The following is a 15,699-nucleotide window of genomic DNA, read 5'->3' on the forward strand; positions in this document are numbered from 1 at the left end:
GATATGGACTGACTAGCTCTGTACCATGGAGTCCGCGAGTTGGTTAAGCACCTTCTGCTTTCTCTTCTGTCTGAGACCAGGTAAGTGGACGCCCAGAATTTTGAAAAGCAGCATGAAGAAAGCGAGAGATTGAGAGAGGAAAAACCAACCAACCTCCCCCGCCCCCCATCTCCCAAATCCCACAGCTCGCCCCAAAATCTGGGAAGAGACAGATGGAATAAGCCAGGGCGATCTCTCTCTTCACAGCAGTCTGGGAGGGGGACTCGCATGAATTTTCTGGCGGAAACTCGTGTGGCTTTTTGAGTCAAAATGGAACTTCATGGCGAGATGTATGTTAAAGTAGGTCATGCCAGTCGGGCAGAGTGCTTGTCTCTCCCAGGCGCTGCTGATGACAGGTACTAGGCTGAGAAGGAGCTAGGGGATTAGTCGACTTTGTTCTCTTTGTTGTTTCTTCACGCTGTCGAAAAGTTAAATGCTCGGCAGATGGAGTAACTAATCATTTCTGGGTCAGTTTTAGGGTTTGGTGTGGACCCCTCGCTGCAGATTGACGTGCTGTCAGAATTGCAGCTGGGAAATTCCATAGCCGGAGTGCTGCAGGTCCAAGGGCTGCACAATGGGAGCAGAGCATTTCTCTTCCAAGGTATCGAGCATCTTTCCTATACTCCAGGCTGGGGTCAACCAAGGCTATTTGAATAATTTCTGAACTTGCCGGCAAATGTGTTTGACTGAACTTTTGCATTAGCTTGATGGCTGACACTATTCCTGAGGGATGATGCACAGATGATCCATTTTTAACAGCAAGGTTGCGTCCTGCTCTTTAAGCGTCATGTTTTTTTCCCCCTCTCCCTGCCTACTTTTCTTTCACTCTCTTGCCCATTTTTTTTTGATTGATGGAAACTTAATTAATGTACAGCAGGAACGATGATGGCAGATGGCTTATTTTGTGAGTCGTGGGGAGCAATGAATAATAACAACACACTCTTCTGAGTTGGAGGCAATTGATTTAGCTGGAAAACGCTAAACTAAGCTCCAGTTCTAGCTAAGAAAATACTCACTGAAAGTTTTATGTGAATAGACCAAAATGCTGAAATGAACTGTCCAGAGACTTGAGGCATGGGGCTAAAAACGTGAATATTTGCAGGGAACAAAAGAGTCCCTTCTGACTCATTATAGGAGAGGAAAATGAATGAATTTTGGCCATGTCTTAAAACATCTGATTATTTCTCATGCCAGCCAAAGGACAGAAGCAGTAGTCTTGTCACAGTTTGAATAAATAAATTTCAGGTCTTAATTCCAAAATAATAAAACCGTCGTATAATCTAGTTCTCATTCTTAATGAAATAATAATGATAAAAAGATCATTTGAACTCATTGGTTTGGGTTATTTTGTCTGTACCTGTTAATTTTCAAATTAAAGTTTAATTATAGTTTTAAAATGTCATGGGATTTTAAATCAAGCTGCTGACAAGAATTAAATTCTGAGGAAAAGAAATTGCAGGCTTCATTAAAAAAAATCCTGAAAGGTGGATGTTTGAAAATAGATCTGTCATCTGAAAGCAGCTACAATGTGCTTTTTAAATGTGGCTAAACAGGAGCAGGGAAGATGGTTCAACATATGGTGGAGTGAGAATAAAGCCCTGCATCACTCTGCAGTTTTAAAACAGAGAGGATTGATTGTTCACATCATTTGTTGGGTTAGGAGTTTTTACTCTGTTCTGAAATGATTTCTGGTGCAACAGGCAAGAGGTAGTGCTACTCAGAGAGGGCAGTTGTAATTTGAGAGAGGTATAATGTGGGAATAGAAATTCTTTGTCGCTTTTGCATTAATGATCCAAAAGCGAATAGTCACTAAAGGTCCTTTTAAAGGGGAATCTCCATAGTGGTGTGTTTCCCTGCTACAGCCAGCATGTGTCACTATGATCATTAACATTGAAGCATCGGCATATGCCTTCAAAAAGGAGCCAATTGACACATGCTGTATTTAAACAGAAATGGGCTCATTATTTCAGAGCTTCGACTTCTACAAGAATGGATAATTCTTAGAATGGCAACATGTTCGTGTGGCTCTGTAGTTTGAGTTCCAAAATACTTTAAATGTATACCTAGTTGTTCCAGTGTAAGGCCCCATGCTGTTTTTATTGGGGGGTGGGAGGGGAGTCAAAACTCACATTAACTTCAATGGTAATGGAACTGGTCATTTTCAAGAATAGTCCATTTTATTGTATATTTCTCCAGTGTTGACTTAAAAATCACTGGAGGTTTTTTAACTACTGCCTTTCTCCTTGTGTAACTGCTATGTCGTTCTGGGATGCATTGCCAATCTAATCAGATACAATGCTTCTGTTAAAGGTCAAGGACCCTAAACAAATGGGACTGATAGGACCTTAAACTCTCAGGCCTTTTTTTATTGTGGTTCTTCTCCCTGGTCCCCTTATTATATCTAATAAAAATACTTTTGTCTAAAGTGGTTGCTGAGGGCACTCAGCATCTCTTGGGAAGCCTTCCTCACATTGCAGGATTGGATGCTTTTCTCCTATTGCTATATGGCTAAATGACTGATTTTCTTACAATAAAGACAGTCTTCTCTGGATGGACAGACTTGTATTTTTCTTACTTGCATTTAGGAATATAGGCATTGCCATACTGTATCAGACCAGTGCTCTATTTAATCATTTTCATTCTGGTCTTCCACAATAAAGGACCGGGCAAACGAGACCATCTTTACTTCCTGTATATGAATTTGCTGAATGCAAAATTATTGATTTTTATTTTTCCTCACCCTTGCCAGGGCTGTAGTCAGAGACATAAATCCTTAGTCATATTCTGAAAGAACCAAATAACAGAAGTAGTTGAAATGAACAGACTGGAGACATCCTGGATTCTTTACTAGCTCTGTGGGATCTCTCTTCCCTCTCTTCTTTTCATATAGCTTAACTACATGAGATTTTGCGATTTTTTTTTTTCTATCAAGAGTGTCTTGGGGCTACACCCTCAGTTGGTGTAAATCAATGTGGCTTCTATTGATTATTTGTTAATTGTGTTGCTCTTCCCATGGAAGTTCTTGGCGAAATTGAATGGGAGCAGAATCAGGCCCCTAATTCAATCCTATTCACAACAAATATTCTTGATACATCTATTTAAAAAGCATAAAAGAACTGAATGCAGAATGTATCATTATCTTTAAACATTTCAGAACAGTGGAGGCATGAACAGCTAACCGTCACAGGACAATTAAAGAAACAAAAGGGAGAAGTGAATGTAAAATAATGGTCTCTCTCCTGCAGTCCTTACCTGGAGAAAAAGTCATTTTGATGTAAGTGGGGGTTTTGCCTGAGAAGAGACTGCAGAATTGGGTCTTGCACCATTTTGTAACACCAGATTTTTTTTTTTTGCCTAATTAGGTATTCAGATAAAATTGTTCTTTCAGAATTAATTCTCATAGGAACCTATATTCCCAGGAGATATAATTAACTAATGGGTTATGAATTTAGTTTCACTCTTTCATGGTTCCTTCAGTAGAATCTAGATTGCTTCATATGCAGTTTCAGGTTCAAAAATAATTTGACATTCCAAAGTCACAGCCACTAAGACCCTCTTATTCTGTGTCAGACTGATCCTGCACTATTAAAGTCGTTGGTACTTTTGCCATTGACTTCAAAAGGATCAAGATCAAGCACTATGTAGCTACAAGGGTTTCCATCACTGCAGAGATGTAATTGCACCATAACTGTAAGTACTTCAGTGTTGCTGATGGGAGAACACATTTTTAAATAGAAAATGGGGGGAAGTCTTCTTCTAAAAAGGATGATGTTGCTAAATATGGATATATACCAGTCACCAAGCAACCACAAACACAAGTATGGCAAGAACTCTTTTAGAGGAACTGTCCGAATCTTGTAAACCTCGGGATTTCATAGGATTGACTTGAAAGGCCCACAACCAAAACACCAACTGGAAATCAGTATTTGCTGGTTATGCATGACACCTCGAAGTATATGGTGGTGCTAGGGTGACCAGATGTTCCGATTTTACAGGGACAGTCCCGATTTTTGGGTCTTTTTCTAATATAGGCTCCCATTACCCCCCAACCCCCATCCCGATTTTTCACACTTGCTGTCTGGTTACCCTAGGTGGTGCAGTCACTGAAGGATAAAAGGACTGAGATAATTATGGCTGCACTGAGGAAACATGTAGTATTGCAGTTCAGCCCACCAAGTTGCACCTGGTATAAAGGAGTCACCCTGAGGTTGGGGATTAACAGCTCATACCTTTAAGGAAACTCCACTCTCTGTTTTCACAATTGTAACCACAGAGATGTGCTGGCTACCGCTTCCTGCAGCTCCCATTGGCTGGGAATGGGGAACTGTGGCCACTGGGAGGTGTGGGGAGCTGGGTCTGCGGACGGTAAATGTAAACAAAATGTCTCGCGGCCCGCCTTTGGATTACCCTGATGGGACCGCGTGCCGAAGGTTGCTGACACCTGTGCTAAACTAAGGGACCATTCAAGATGAAGTGGCCTGTTAACACCCCTGTAGTCACGGGACAAAAAGGGGGGTTAGTGAGTTACAGATTGTTGTAATAAACCATAAATCCAATGCCTTTATAAAGACCATGATTTTTAGTGTCTAGTTAAGGCATGAATTTTAAGCTCCCAGGCTCCTTTTTTGAAAGTGTTATGCAGGTTTCCTTTGAGAATGAGGGCTGATAGATCAGATATAGAGTGATCACTTTGTGAAAAGTGTTCACCCACAAGTGATAGGGTGTTTTTTTCTTTTATCATATTCCTGAGTGAGTTAATTCAAGAGCTTAGTGATTGGTTTCACCCACATAGTTGTTGTGGCATTTAGTGCACAAATGTTTGCATGACAGTGTATACGATCCATGATCCACACTAGGAATCTGCTGGTAAAAGGCTTTGACATCACCAACTAAAACACTAAGTACTATGCTGTTTTCTTATCAGTGCACTTGATCACAGTGATTATTAGCTCAAAGTCTATCATGTACTTGCAGATTCCAGTCTCATCTGCATGACCAGTAAATTGCTTCTCAGGCAAAAGTGCTTTTGCCATGTTGAAGTATCAGTTGTAATACTTGCTTATAGCAACCAAAGGACATATTTGGACACTGCAAGGAACAACTCTGGTACCCCAGGCAGGACTATATACAGACTGTGTTTCTCAGGAGTATGAAAAATCCACACCCTTGAGCTACATAATGACAGGTTTCAGAGTAGCAGCCGTGTTAGTCTGTATTCACAAAAAGGAGTACTAGTGGCACCTTAGAGACTAACCGATTTATTTGAGCATAAGCTTTCGTGAGCTACAGCTCCGATGAAGTGAGCTGTAGCTCATGAAAGCTTATGCTTAAATAAATTGGTTAGTCTCTAAGGTGCCACAAGTACTCCTTTTCTTTTTATGACTGCAAGAGTATTTGTTGCATTTTGAACTGCCCTTCTTTATTTCAGGAGTTTCATGGACAACTACAGCATTAGAGACTAATGAAAAGTTTGAACATTATGGGTTTGATCATACCAAATGCTGATCTTGTCAGAGTCCAGTAAAATATTTACACACGTATATAATCCCATTTAAATAAATTGTTTAACTGCTAATAGAAAATTGTGTTCTCAGATTTTAACACCAAAATAAGGACAAAAAGAAAAGGAGTACTTGTGGCACCTTAGAGACTAACCAATTTATTTGAGTATGAGCTTTCGTGAGCTACAGCTCACTTCATCAGATACATACTGTGGAAACTGCAGCAGACTTTATATATACACAGAGAATATGAAACAATACCTCCTCCCACCCCACTGTCCTGCTGGTAATAGCTTATCTAAAGTAATCGTCAGATTAGGCCATTTCCAGCACAAATCCAGGTTTTCTCACCCTCCACCCCCCCACACAAATTCACTCTCCTGCTGGTGATAGCCCATCCAAAGTGACAACTCTTTACACAATGTGCATGATAATGAAGTTGGGCCATTTCCTGCACAAATCCAGGTTCTCTCACTCCCTCACCCCCCTCCAAAAACCCACCCCCATACACACACAGACTCACTCTCCTGCTGGTAATAGCTCGTCCAAACTGACCACTCTCCAAGTTTAAATCCAAGTTAAACCAGAACATCTGGGGGGGGGGGGAGGAGGAAAAAACAAGAGGAAATAGGCTACCTTGCATAATGACTTAGCCACTCCCAGTCTCTATTTAAGCCTAAATTAATAGTATCCAATTTGCAAATGAATTCCAATTCAGCAGTTTCTCGCTGGAGTCTGGATTTGAAGTTTTTTTGTTTTAAGATAGCGACCTTCATGTTTGTGATTGCGTGACCAGAGAGATTGAAGTGTTCTCCGACTGGTTTATGAATGTTATAATTCTTGACATCTGATTTGTGTCCATTTATTCTTTTACGTAGAGACTGTCCAGTTTGACCAATGTACATGGCAGAGGGGCATTGCTGGCACATGATGGCATAAATCACATTGGTGGATGTGCAGGTGAACGAGCCTCTGATAGTGTGGCTGATGTTATTAGGCCCTGTGATGGTGTCCCCTGAATAGATATGTGGGCACAATTGGCAACGGGCTTTGTTGCAAGGATAAGTTCCTGGGTTAGTGGTTCTGTTGTGTGGTATGTGGTTGTTGGTGAGTATTTGCTTCAGGTTGGGGGGCTGTCTGTAGGCAAGGACTGGCCTGTCTCCCAAGATTTGTGAGAGTGTTGGGTCATCCTTTAGGATAGGTTGTAGATCCTTAATAATGCGTTGGAGGGGTTTTAGTTGGGGGCTGAAGGTGACGGCTAGTGGCGTTCTGTTATTTTCTTTGTTAGGCCTGTCCTGTAGTAGGTAACCACTACTGTGAGTAATACTTTTGTATCATTCTGTCTCTGAAGTTAAGGCTCTGTATCTTTTATACTCTGGTGGTGTTCAAAAGCCCCAGTCCCTTTGCTCTGGGTGCTGCACAAACACAAATGATCAGACAGTCCATCATGAACTCCTCTTGCATCAAGTTACAGGAGACGTAGAGTGGGTAAACAGATCATTCTACAGCATGTAAAAATAGGCATATAAAAAAGAGTATCAAGGAATGGTGCTGCATGGTGTTTGTGTTATTATTGGATGGAAGTCTAAGGAAAGTATATATCCATCAAAGGAAAGAGAAAATAAGAGGACTGACAGAAAAGTGCAGTCAGACAGTTAATAAATACTGGAATATTTTTGGCTGTAGTGACTTTACATAAGATAAATGTAAAAAGAATATGAAAGAGTAGAGACTTGTCTATGCTACAGGGGAATTTTGTTCTAAGCTACGCAATTTGAGTTACATGAGTAGCGTAACTCAAATCGACGTAGCTTAGATCTACTTACCGCGGGGTCCAAACTATGTGATGTCGACAGGAGACGCTCTCCCATCGACTCCCCCTACTTTTCTTGATCTGGTGGAGTACAGGAGTCGATGGGAGAGCAATCTGCAATTGATTTAGTGGGTCTTCACTGGACCCACTAAATCGACTGCCGATGCATCGATCGCCGCACATTGATTCCCCGGTAAGTGTAGACAAGCCCTAAGAAATCTTATGATTGGAATGCTGGATTTTGGAGCTCGTTCAGAAAAGCAACTAGTTTCTTCAGTTGAAATATTTAGCATTTAAGTGTTTATAGACAAAGCCCAGATATAGCTGATGAGCAGAAATGGTCCTGGTGGCAGCATATGGTAGGTTCCAATGAAGAATGATATGTGGTATAAAACACAAAAGAGCAGATTTAATCTGTCAGTATGAATTATGAAATGACTTTAGTACTACTGGCTTTTGAATTGGCACAAACTACTGCCAAAAAATAAAACTAAAATAGGCCAGTTTGTACAATGGTTCATCATGACTATATGGACAGCTAGCTCAGTATATATAAAGGTTAGCAGTACACTGTTGCAGTTTATATGCACTTATTATGTGTCCCTGGGTTTCCTGTCAGAAGGAGCATTCATTGTGTTTTGGTCTGTAATTATAGCTCCTCTCAGTGCCAAATAAATGAGTTAGAAAGAAACTTTAGAACTTTTTAAAATGAAATAAGCTTTCATGTATCTGGAATAGGTTTCATGAAAATTTGATTCTGGCTTTGCACTTCACAAGGTTGTACTTGCAGTGTCATTCCCTTTCTAGTTTTGGAGAGATAGTGGTTTGTTTCTATGGAAGTAGCAGGGGTTTGGCTCTCCCTGGAGGCTAGGGCTGTAAGCGTGACGGCTATGTGCCTTTGTACTAACTCCTGGCTCTCCCTGGGCCCTTCCAGTTCTTTAACAGCATGGTTCCTGCAGGAAGACACTGTATGTGGGAGGAAAGGTAGGGTTCATGCAGCGTAGGGGGAGAAAGCAGATAAGTCTATGCTGACATGGACACAATAGTTTACCTGCCAAAATCTTGTGCGATTAGGGTGGGCTGGGGAGATATGATGCCAAAGAGAGTAGCTATCCCTTTGTGGTTTCCACAGCTTTGAGGAAGGGGGAGATGATGCAGTAGGACTGGCACTTCGCTCTTTTTTTACCTCTGCCTGTATTCAATGGAGTTCATTTCCAATGTCTCTGGAGAGGGTGGGGATAGGATGGTCAATGTAGCTTAGAATCTGGTAATTAATTCCAATTTCAGTTACTTCTCCTACCCCTGCTGTTTAATTGTATACCTATAGGTAACAGGCATTGTTGAATTCTAGGAATACTTACAATACAAAAGTGAGGGTGCCGTAGTACTATATCAGTTCACTTAATAATCATTTGGGGTATGATTCTGCCAGAATGAGTAATACCTAATTCTGCAAGTAATCCTATTGATTTTAATAGTACTACTCATGGAGAAAGGTACTGTTCACATAAGAATGTGAGAATGGGACCCTTCTAATTTTAAGAATATGAGCAGAAATCTGTGGGACTCAGGTTACAATCTGGGCAAACCTTCTTTTGTCTAAGAACTGCTTTTTCCATAGCAATTCTGTTAGCTGGTTTAATGCAAATAATTACACACCATTTACACAATAACTGTTGGCTAAAGCTATTCACTTATAGCTATAAAATAATCATAATTGCTATTGTACATCACTTTCCTGTTCTTGAAGAAGGCCCACATGCCAACTTAATAGAATCTCAAGAAGAAAATTCCTAACTTGGCTGATTGTATCTCTAAACACATAGGGCTCAGTTCAGTATATTTGTGTGAAAACCAGAGAGAGATTAATATGGCGCATAGCTCCAAAGTATGCACTGTAGGAAAATACGTGCACTCAGCACCAGTATATTCGAATGGGAGTGTAAATTCTTGCTTAAATTGATGAGGGAGACTATTGAGTAAGTCAGAAGAATGAAGGCCAGCAAGTGGAATGGGCATCTGTCTGCATGTGACAGGACACCTAGGCAGCTGGTCAGTAGCAGATAAGCATAGATGGCAGTCACCAAACAACCTCTGTTGAAAGTATAGCAGGACACAATGGACTCTGTTGAAGTAAAATATCTTCTGTTTTACATATGGTATAGTGCATAGCATTTTGATCCACTATGTAGAATGAGATATAGGGGATAGGGACTTCTGTACATCTGGTACCCGTCAAATGTGTTGCCTCCACGTTGCTGCTCAATACTCCCAGAGCAAAGAGATGGCATCGTGTGGGTGAGGTGTTGCTACTCTGTATGTAATTGTTTTTCTGTAATCTGCCTCTGATGGGACACGTGGTCACCAGAGAACAGCTATGACCAGCTACATAAGGGTTTTTTGGGGGTTTTCACAGCAATGGTCTTAGAACATAGGAATTTCCTGCACAGTACCTGATACTCTGGGTCAGTGCCTGAATGTATTTTTCTTCCCCTTACCCACACCCAACTCCAGTGTCTGCTGTGTGTGAAAGCACAGGTATGATATAAGGAACAGGGTGCCTGAACGTTCCTGTGGTCCAGTCCTGCCTACCCACTTTTAACTCATATTGTCCAGAGCCCATAGAAGTGGGATGGAAAGGTAGCTGTAGAACTGCTTGCTGAATATAGAGTCTGTCACAGTTTCAGGCTGACTGCACTTATAATCCTCCTTTATGGTCTGCTTTAGGAGTGTCCAGTCAGGTCTCAGACCTCCAGCCCGCACCTATCTCTGGGCAGGGACCCATATCCCACTCCCTTCTGAGCAGGGGTTTTAAGGTTGCACAGCCCCTTGTCTTACTTTGTGCTATCCCCAGCAAGCCAGTCTGCCTAATGGCCAGCACCTGGGCTTTGCTTTCTCTCTGAGGGCTATGATAGATGTGATTTACCAGTAATCCAAACAGCTCTTTCTTAAGCAAGCACATTTATTCAAAGAAGGAAGAAGAAGTGGGACCGCTAAACACTGAGAATGGAGTGGAGGTCAAAGATAATCTAGGCATGGCCCAATATCTAAACAAATACTTTGCCTCAGTTTTTAATAAGGCTAAAGAGGATCTTAGGGATAATGGTAGCATGACAAATGGGAATGAGGATATGGAGGTAGATATTACCATATCTGAGGTAGAATTGAAACTCGAACAGCTTAATGGGACTAAATCGGGTGGCCTAGATAATCTTCATCCAAGAATATTAAAGGAATTGGCACATGAAATTGCAAGCCCATTAGCAAGAATTTTTAATGAATCTGTAAACTCAGGGGTTGTACCGTATGATTGGAGAATTGATAACATAGTTCCTATTTTTAAGAAAGGAAAAAAAAGTGATCCGGGTAACTACAGGCCTGTTAGTTTGACATCTGTAGTATGCAAGGTCTTGGAAAAACTTTTGAAGGAGAAAGTAGTTAAGGACATTGAGGTCAATGGTAAATGAGACAAAATACAACATGGTTTTACAAAAGGCAGATCGTGCCAAACCAACCTGATCTCCTTCCTTCAGAAAGTAACAGATTTTTTAGACAAAGGAAATGCAGTGGATCTAATTTACCTCGATTTCAGTAAGGCGTTTGATACTGTGCCACATAGGGAATTATTAGTTAAATTGGAAAAGATGGGGATCAATATGAAAATTGAAAGGTGGATAAGGAATTGGTTAACAGGGAGACTACAGAGGGTCCTACTGAAAGGTGAACTCTCAGGCTGGAGGGAGGTTACCAGTGGAGTTCCTCAGGGATCAGTTTTGGGACCAATCTTATTTAATCTTTTTATTACTGACCTCAGCACAAAAAGTGGGAGTGCGCTAATAAAGTTTGCGGATGATACAAAGCTGGGAGGTATTGCCAATTTAGAGAAGGACCGGGAAATCATACAGGAAGATTTGGATGACCTTGTAAACTGGAGTAATAGTAATAGGATGAAATTTAATAATGAGAAGTGTAAGGTTATGCATTTAGGGATTAATAACAAGAATTTTAGTTATAAGCTGGGGACGCATCAATCAGAAGTAACGGAGGAGGAGAAGGACCTTGGAATATTGGTTGATCAGAGGATGACTATGAGCCACCAGTGTGATATGGCTGTGAAAAAAGCTAATGCGGTCTTGGGATGCATCAGGCGATGTATTTCCAGTAGAAATCAGGAGGTTTTAGTTCCGTTATACAAGGCACTGGTGAGACCTCACCTGGAATACTGTGTGCAGTTCTGGTCTCCCATGTTTAAGAAGGATGAATTCAAACTGGAACAGGTACAGAGAAGGGCTACTAGGATGATCCAAGGAATGGAAAACCTTATGAAAGGAGACTCAAGGAGCTTGGCTTGTTTAGCTTAACTAAAAGAAGGTTGAGGGGAGATATGATTGCTCTCTATAAATATATCAGAGGGATAAATACCGGAGAGGGAGAGGAATTATTTAAGCTCAGTATCAATGTGGACACAAGAACAAATGGATATAAGCTGGTCACTGGGAAGTTTAGACTTGAAATTAGATGAAGGTTTCTAACCATCAGAGGAGTGAAGTTTTGGAATAGCCTTCCAAGAGAAGCAGTGGGGGCAAAAGACCTATCTGGCTTTAAGATTAAACTCAATAAGTTTATGGAGGAGATGGTATGATGGGATAACATGATTTTGGTAATTAATTGATCTTTAAATATTCATGGTAAATAGATCCAATGGCCTGTGATGGGATGTTAGATGGGGTAGGATCTGAGTTACTACAGAAAATTCTTTCCTGGGTATCTGGCTGGTGAATCTTGCCCATATGCTCAGGGTTTAGCTGATCACCACATTTAGGGTCGGGAAGGAATTTTCCTTCAGGGAAGATTGGAAGAGGGCCATGAAGGTTTTTCGCCTTCCTCTGTAGCATGGGGCACGGGTCACTTGCTGGAGGATTCTCTGGTCCTTGAAGTCTTTAAGCCACGATTTGAGGACTTCAATAGCTCAGACATAGGTGAGAGGTTTTTCGCAGGAGTGGGTGGGTGAGATTCTGTGGCCTGCGTTGTGCAGGAGGTCGGACTAGATGATCATAATGGTCCCTTCTGACCTTAGTATCTATGAATCTATGCATAGGGAAAAAGCAACAAGACAAAAAATTAAAAAACCCAGTAAACCAATTTAAATGCACACTAAACATACCAGGAGTCACCCATCAATCTTACAGGGCCCTGGTATCCCAAAGTCCTTCCAGTCCTTCAGCAGGATTTAAGCCCCTTTGGACAAAAGGTCATGTCCATTTGCTGGCTTAGAAAGAAAGCCCTGTGCCAGTTCAAGCTCAGCTTTTTATATCAAAATCCCTTTCTTTGTGTGAGTCTATGGAATACCCAGTTTGAACCAGTATATGCAAACCTCTTCAGTGTTTCATTAGCAAAGAGTGAAGCTGAATGCAGGTTAAGTTGAACAAGTAGAACTTTGATGTGGACACAGTGGAAAAATGAGGACAGATTCATGCACAGAATTAAGCGGCAGGCCACAACTTTTTGGTAAATCTGAACACAGAGGAGGGGTGCTACCCACCCATCACACATACTCTCCTATACCAGGCACTTAATTGGTTCCAGTGTGTGGGTTACAGGGCTCCTTACTGTATAACCTATAACTCAGAGTAGGCTTTGCTCAGCCCATTCCTCCCAGGACTCAGCTCTCTCTGGTCCCAGTATCCTACTCCCCATGAGGGGACAGAGGGTGGGGACCATGGCCTACAAGGGCCACAAGGACTCACCTTGACCTGCAAGGGCCACAAGATCTGACCCTATCCCATAAGCCTGAGATCCATCATCAAAATTCCAGGTCTTCTCTTCTCTTAACCCAGCCCCCCATGGTTGGTTAGATCCTGAGAGATGGGGAATGCTGGCCAATCAGCATGCCTCCCCCCACAGCTAATAGGTTCCAGAGACTCCTGGGGGGAGGATCTACCTACTGTCCCTTAGCGAGTGTCTCCCTCCCTTGCTGCTGGGACTGTCCCCTTTTCACCGCCAGCCCCATCAAGTTCCCTCACCTGTTGAGACAGTTGCATGGCATTTATTAACCCTGTGCATTGCTTTCTCCATGTGGCCTAGCTCCCAGCATTCCCTGTTCCACTGGTGTCCATTCAATAACAGTCCTTCCAGGGAACATGGATCCTCTGACTCCAGTTCCATTGATCATGATACATGCTGGGGGAGGTACCTTTCTGGAGTTGTTTGGTCTCAGTGACTCGTCTTAATAACCCGCTGTTTTTAGTTCCTGGAGGATTTGTGGTAACCCTCCCACATGGAGTAGAACACAATTGTACATAAACCATTCATAAACTTAATACAGCGGTCCCTAAAAATACTGCATGTGGTTGCAATATATGTCAGAGTGTTTTACTTCACACAGGCCAGATATTTTCCATGTAGAAGTGTTACACAGTGGTGGTCCTTAAGAATTTGGCTGTCTCCTGTGTGTCTCAACCAGGTAAAGAGTTGAGTGCATAATGTATTTAAAGCCAGTATATAAGAGTTTGATATTATATTTGGCTGTCATGGGAAACTCCTCTTTCATGTGGTTACTCTTTAGCTCCCTATGGTTTGTCATGTTTCAATATCTCTCAGGTTTCAAATTCAGCACAGCATCCAATTCTGTCATGTTAAAAGCTCAAGGGAGAGTTGTGTATGTGATGAAGCACTAGAAAATATTTCAGTGCCCTGATCTGAAAGTGAGTCCTTGTCACTTCTCCAGGGTCCATCTGTTTTATCTAAATCCTTCTTTAGCTTTATCTAATGACAGGTTTCAGAGTAACAGCCGTGTTAGTCTGTATTCGCAAAAAGAAAAGGAGTACTTGTGGCACCTTAGAGACTAACCAATTTATTTGAGCATAAGCTTTCGTGAGCTACAGTTCACTTCATCGGATGCATACTGTGGAAACTGCAGAAGACATTATATACACAGAGACCATGAAACAATACCTCCTCCCACCCCACTCTCCTGCTGGTAATAGCTTATCTAAAGTGGTCACTTTCCTTACAATGTGTATGATAATCAACTTGGGCCATTTCCAGCACAAATCCAGGTTTTCTCACGCCCCCCCCCCCCCCCAAAAAAAAAAAAAAAACACACACACACAAACTCACTCTCCTGCTGGCAATAGCTCATCCAAACTGACCACTCTCCTTACAATGTGTATGATAATCAAGGTGGGCCATTTGCAGCATAAATCCAAGTTTAACCAGAACGTCTGGGGGGGGAGGGGTAGGAAAAAACAAGGGGAAATAGGCTACCTTGCATAATGACTTAGCCACTCCCAGTCTCTATTTAAGCCTAAATTAATAGTATCCAATTTGCAAATGAATTCCAATTCAGCAATTTCTCGCTGGAGTCTGGATTTGAAGTTTTTTGTTTTAAGATAGCGACCTTCATGTCTGTAATTGCGTGACCAGAGAGATTGAAGTGTTCTCCGACTGGTTTATGAATGTTATAATTCTTGACATCTGATTTGTGTCCATTTATTCTTTTACGTAGAGACTGTCCAGTTTGACGAATGTACATGGCAGAGGGGCATTGCTGGCACATGATGGCATATATCACATTGGTGGATGTGCAGGTGAACGAGCCTCTGATAGTGTGGCTGATGTTATTAGGCCCTGTGATGGTGTCCCCTGAATAGATATGTGGGCACAGTTGCAAGGATAGGTTCCTGGGTTAGTGGTTCTGTTGTGTGGTATGTGGTTGTTGGTAAGTATTTGCTTCAGGTTGGGGGGCTGTCTGTAGGCAAGGACTGGCCTGTCTCCCAAGATTTGTGAGACAGACAGCCCCCCAACCTGAAGCAAATACTCACCGTCTGTCTCACAAATCTTGGGAGACAGGCCAGTCCTTGCCTACAGACAGCCCCCCAACCTGAAGCAAATACTTACCAACAACCACATACCACACAACAGAACCACTAACCCAGGAACCTATCCTTGCAACTGTGCCCACATATCTATTCAGGGGACACCATCACAGGGCCTAATAACATCAGCCACACTATCAGAGGCTCGTTCACCTGCACATCCACCAATATGATATATGCCATCATGTGCCAGCAATGCCCCTCTGCCATTTACATTGGTCAAACTGGACAGTCTCTACGTAAAAGAATAAATGGACACAAATCAGATGTCAAGAATTATAACATTCATAAACCAGTCGGAGAACACTTCAGTCTCTCTGGTCACGCAATTACAGACATGAAGGTCGCTATCTTAAAACAAAAAAACTTCAAATCCAGACTCCAGCGAGAAATTGCTGAATTGGAATTCATTTGCAAATTGGATACTATTAATTTAGGCTTAAATAGAGACTGGGAGTGGCTAAGTCAT

General features: G+C 41.9%; 1 protein-coding gene across 1 annotated transcript in view; it reads left to right on the top strand.

The window, feature by feature from the left end:
- Positions 1–501: 501 nt before the first annotated feature.
- The window catches only part of NELL2 (neural EGFL like 2), a gene marked incomplete at its 5' end in the record, with an annotated part of 251,214 nt that continues 236,016 nt past the window's right edge, over positions 502–15,699 (top strand). The window contains one exon of the mRNA XM_077807767.1: positions 502–640. Coding sequence (XP_077663893.1) covers positions 502–640 — 139 coding nt within the window. The remainder of the gene's footprint in view (positions 641–15,699) is intronic.

Source organism: Eretmochelys imbricata, chromosome 1, assembly GCF_965152235.1.
Source record: "Eretmochelys imbricata isolate rEreImb1 chromosome 1, rEreImb1.hap1, whole genome shotgun sequence".
Classification (NCBI taxonomy): Eukaryota; Metazoa; Chordata; order Testudines; family Cheloniidae; genus Eretmochelys; species Eretmochelys imbricata.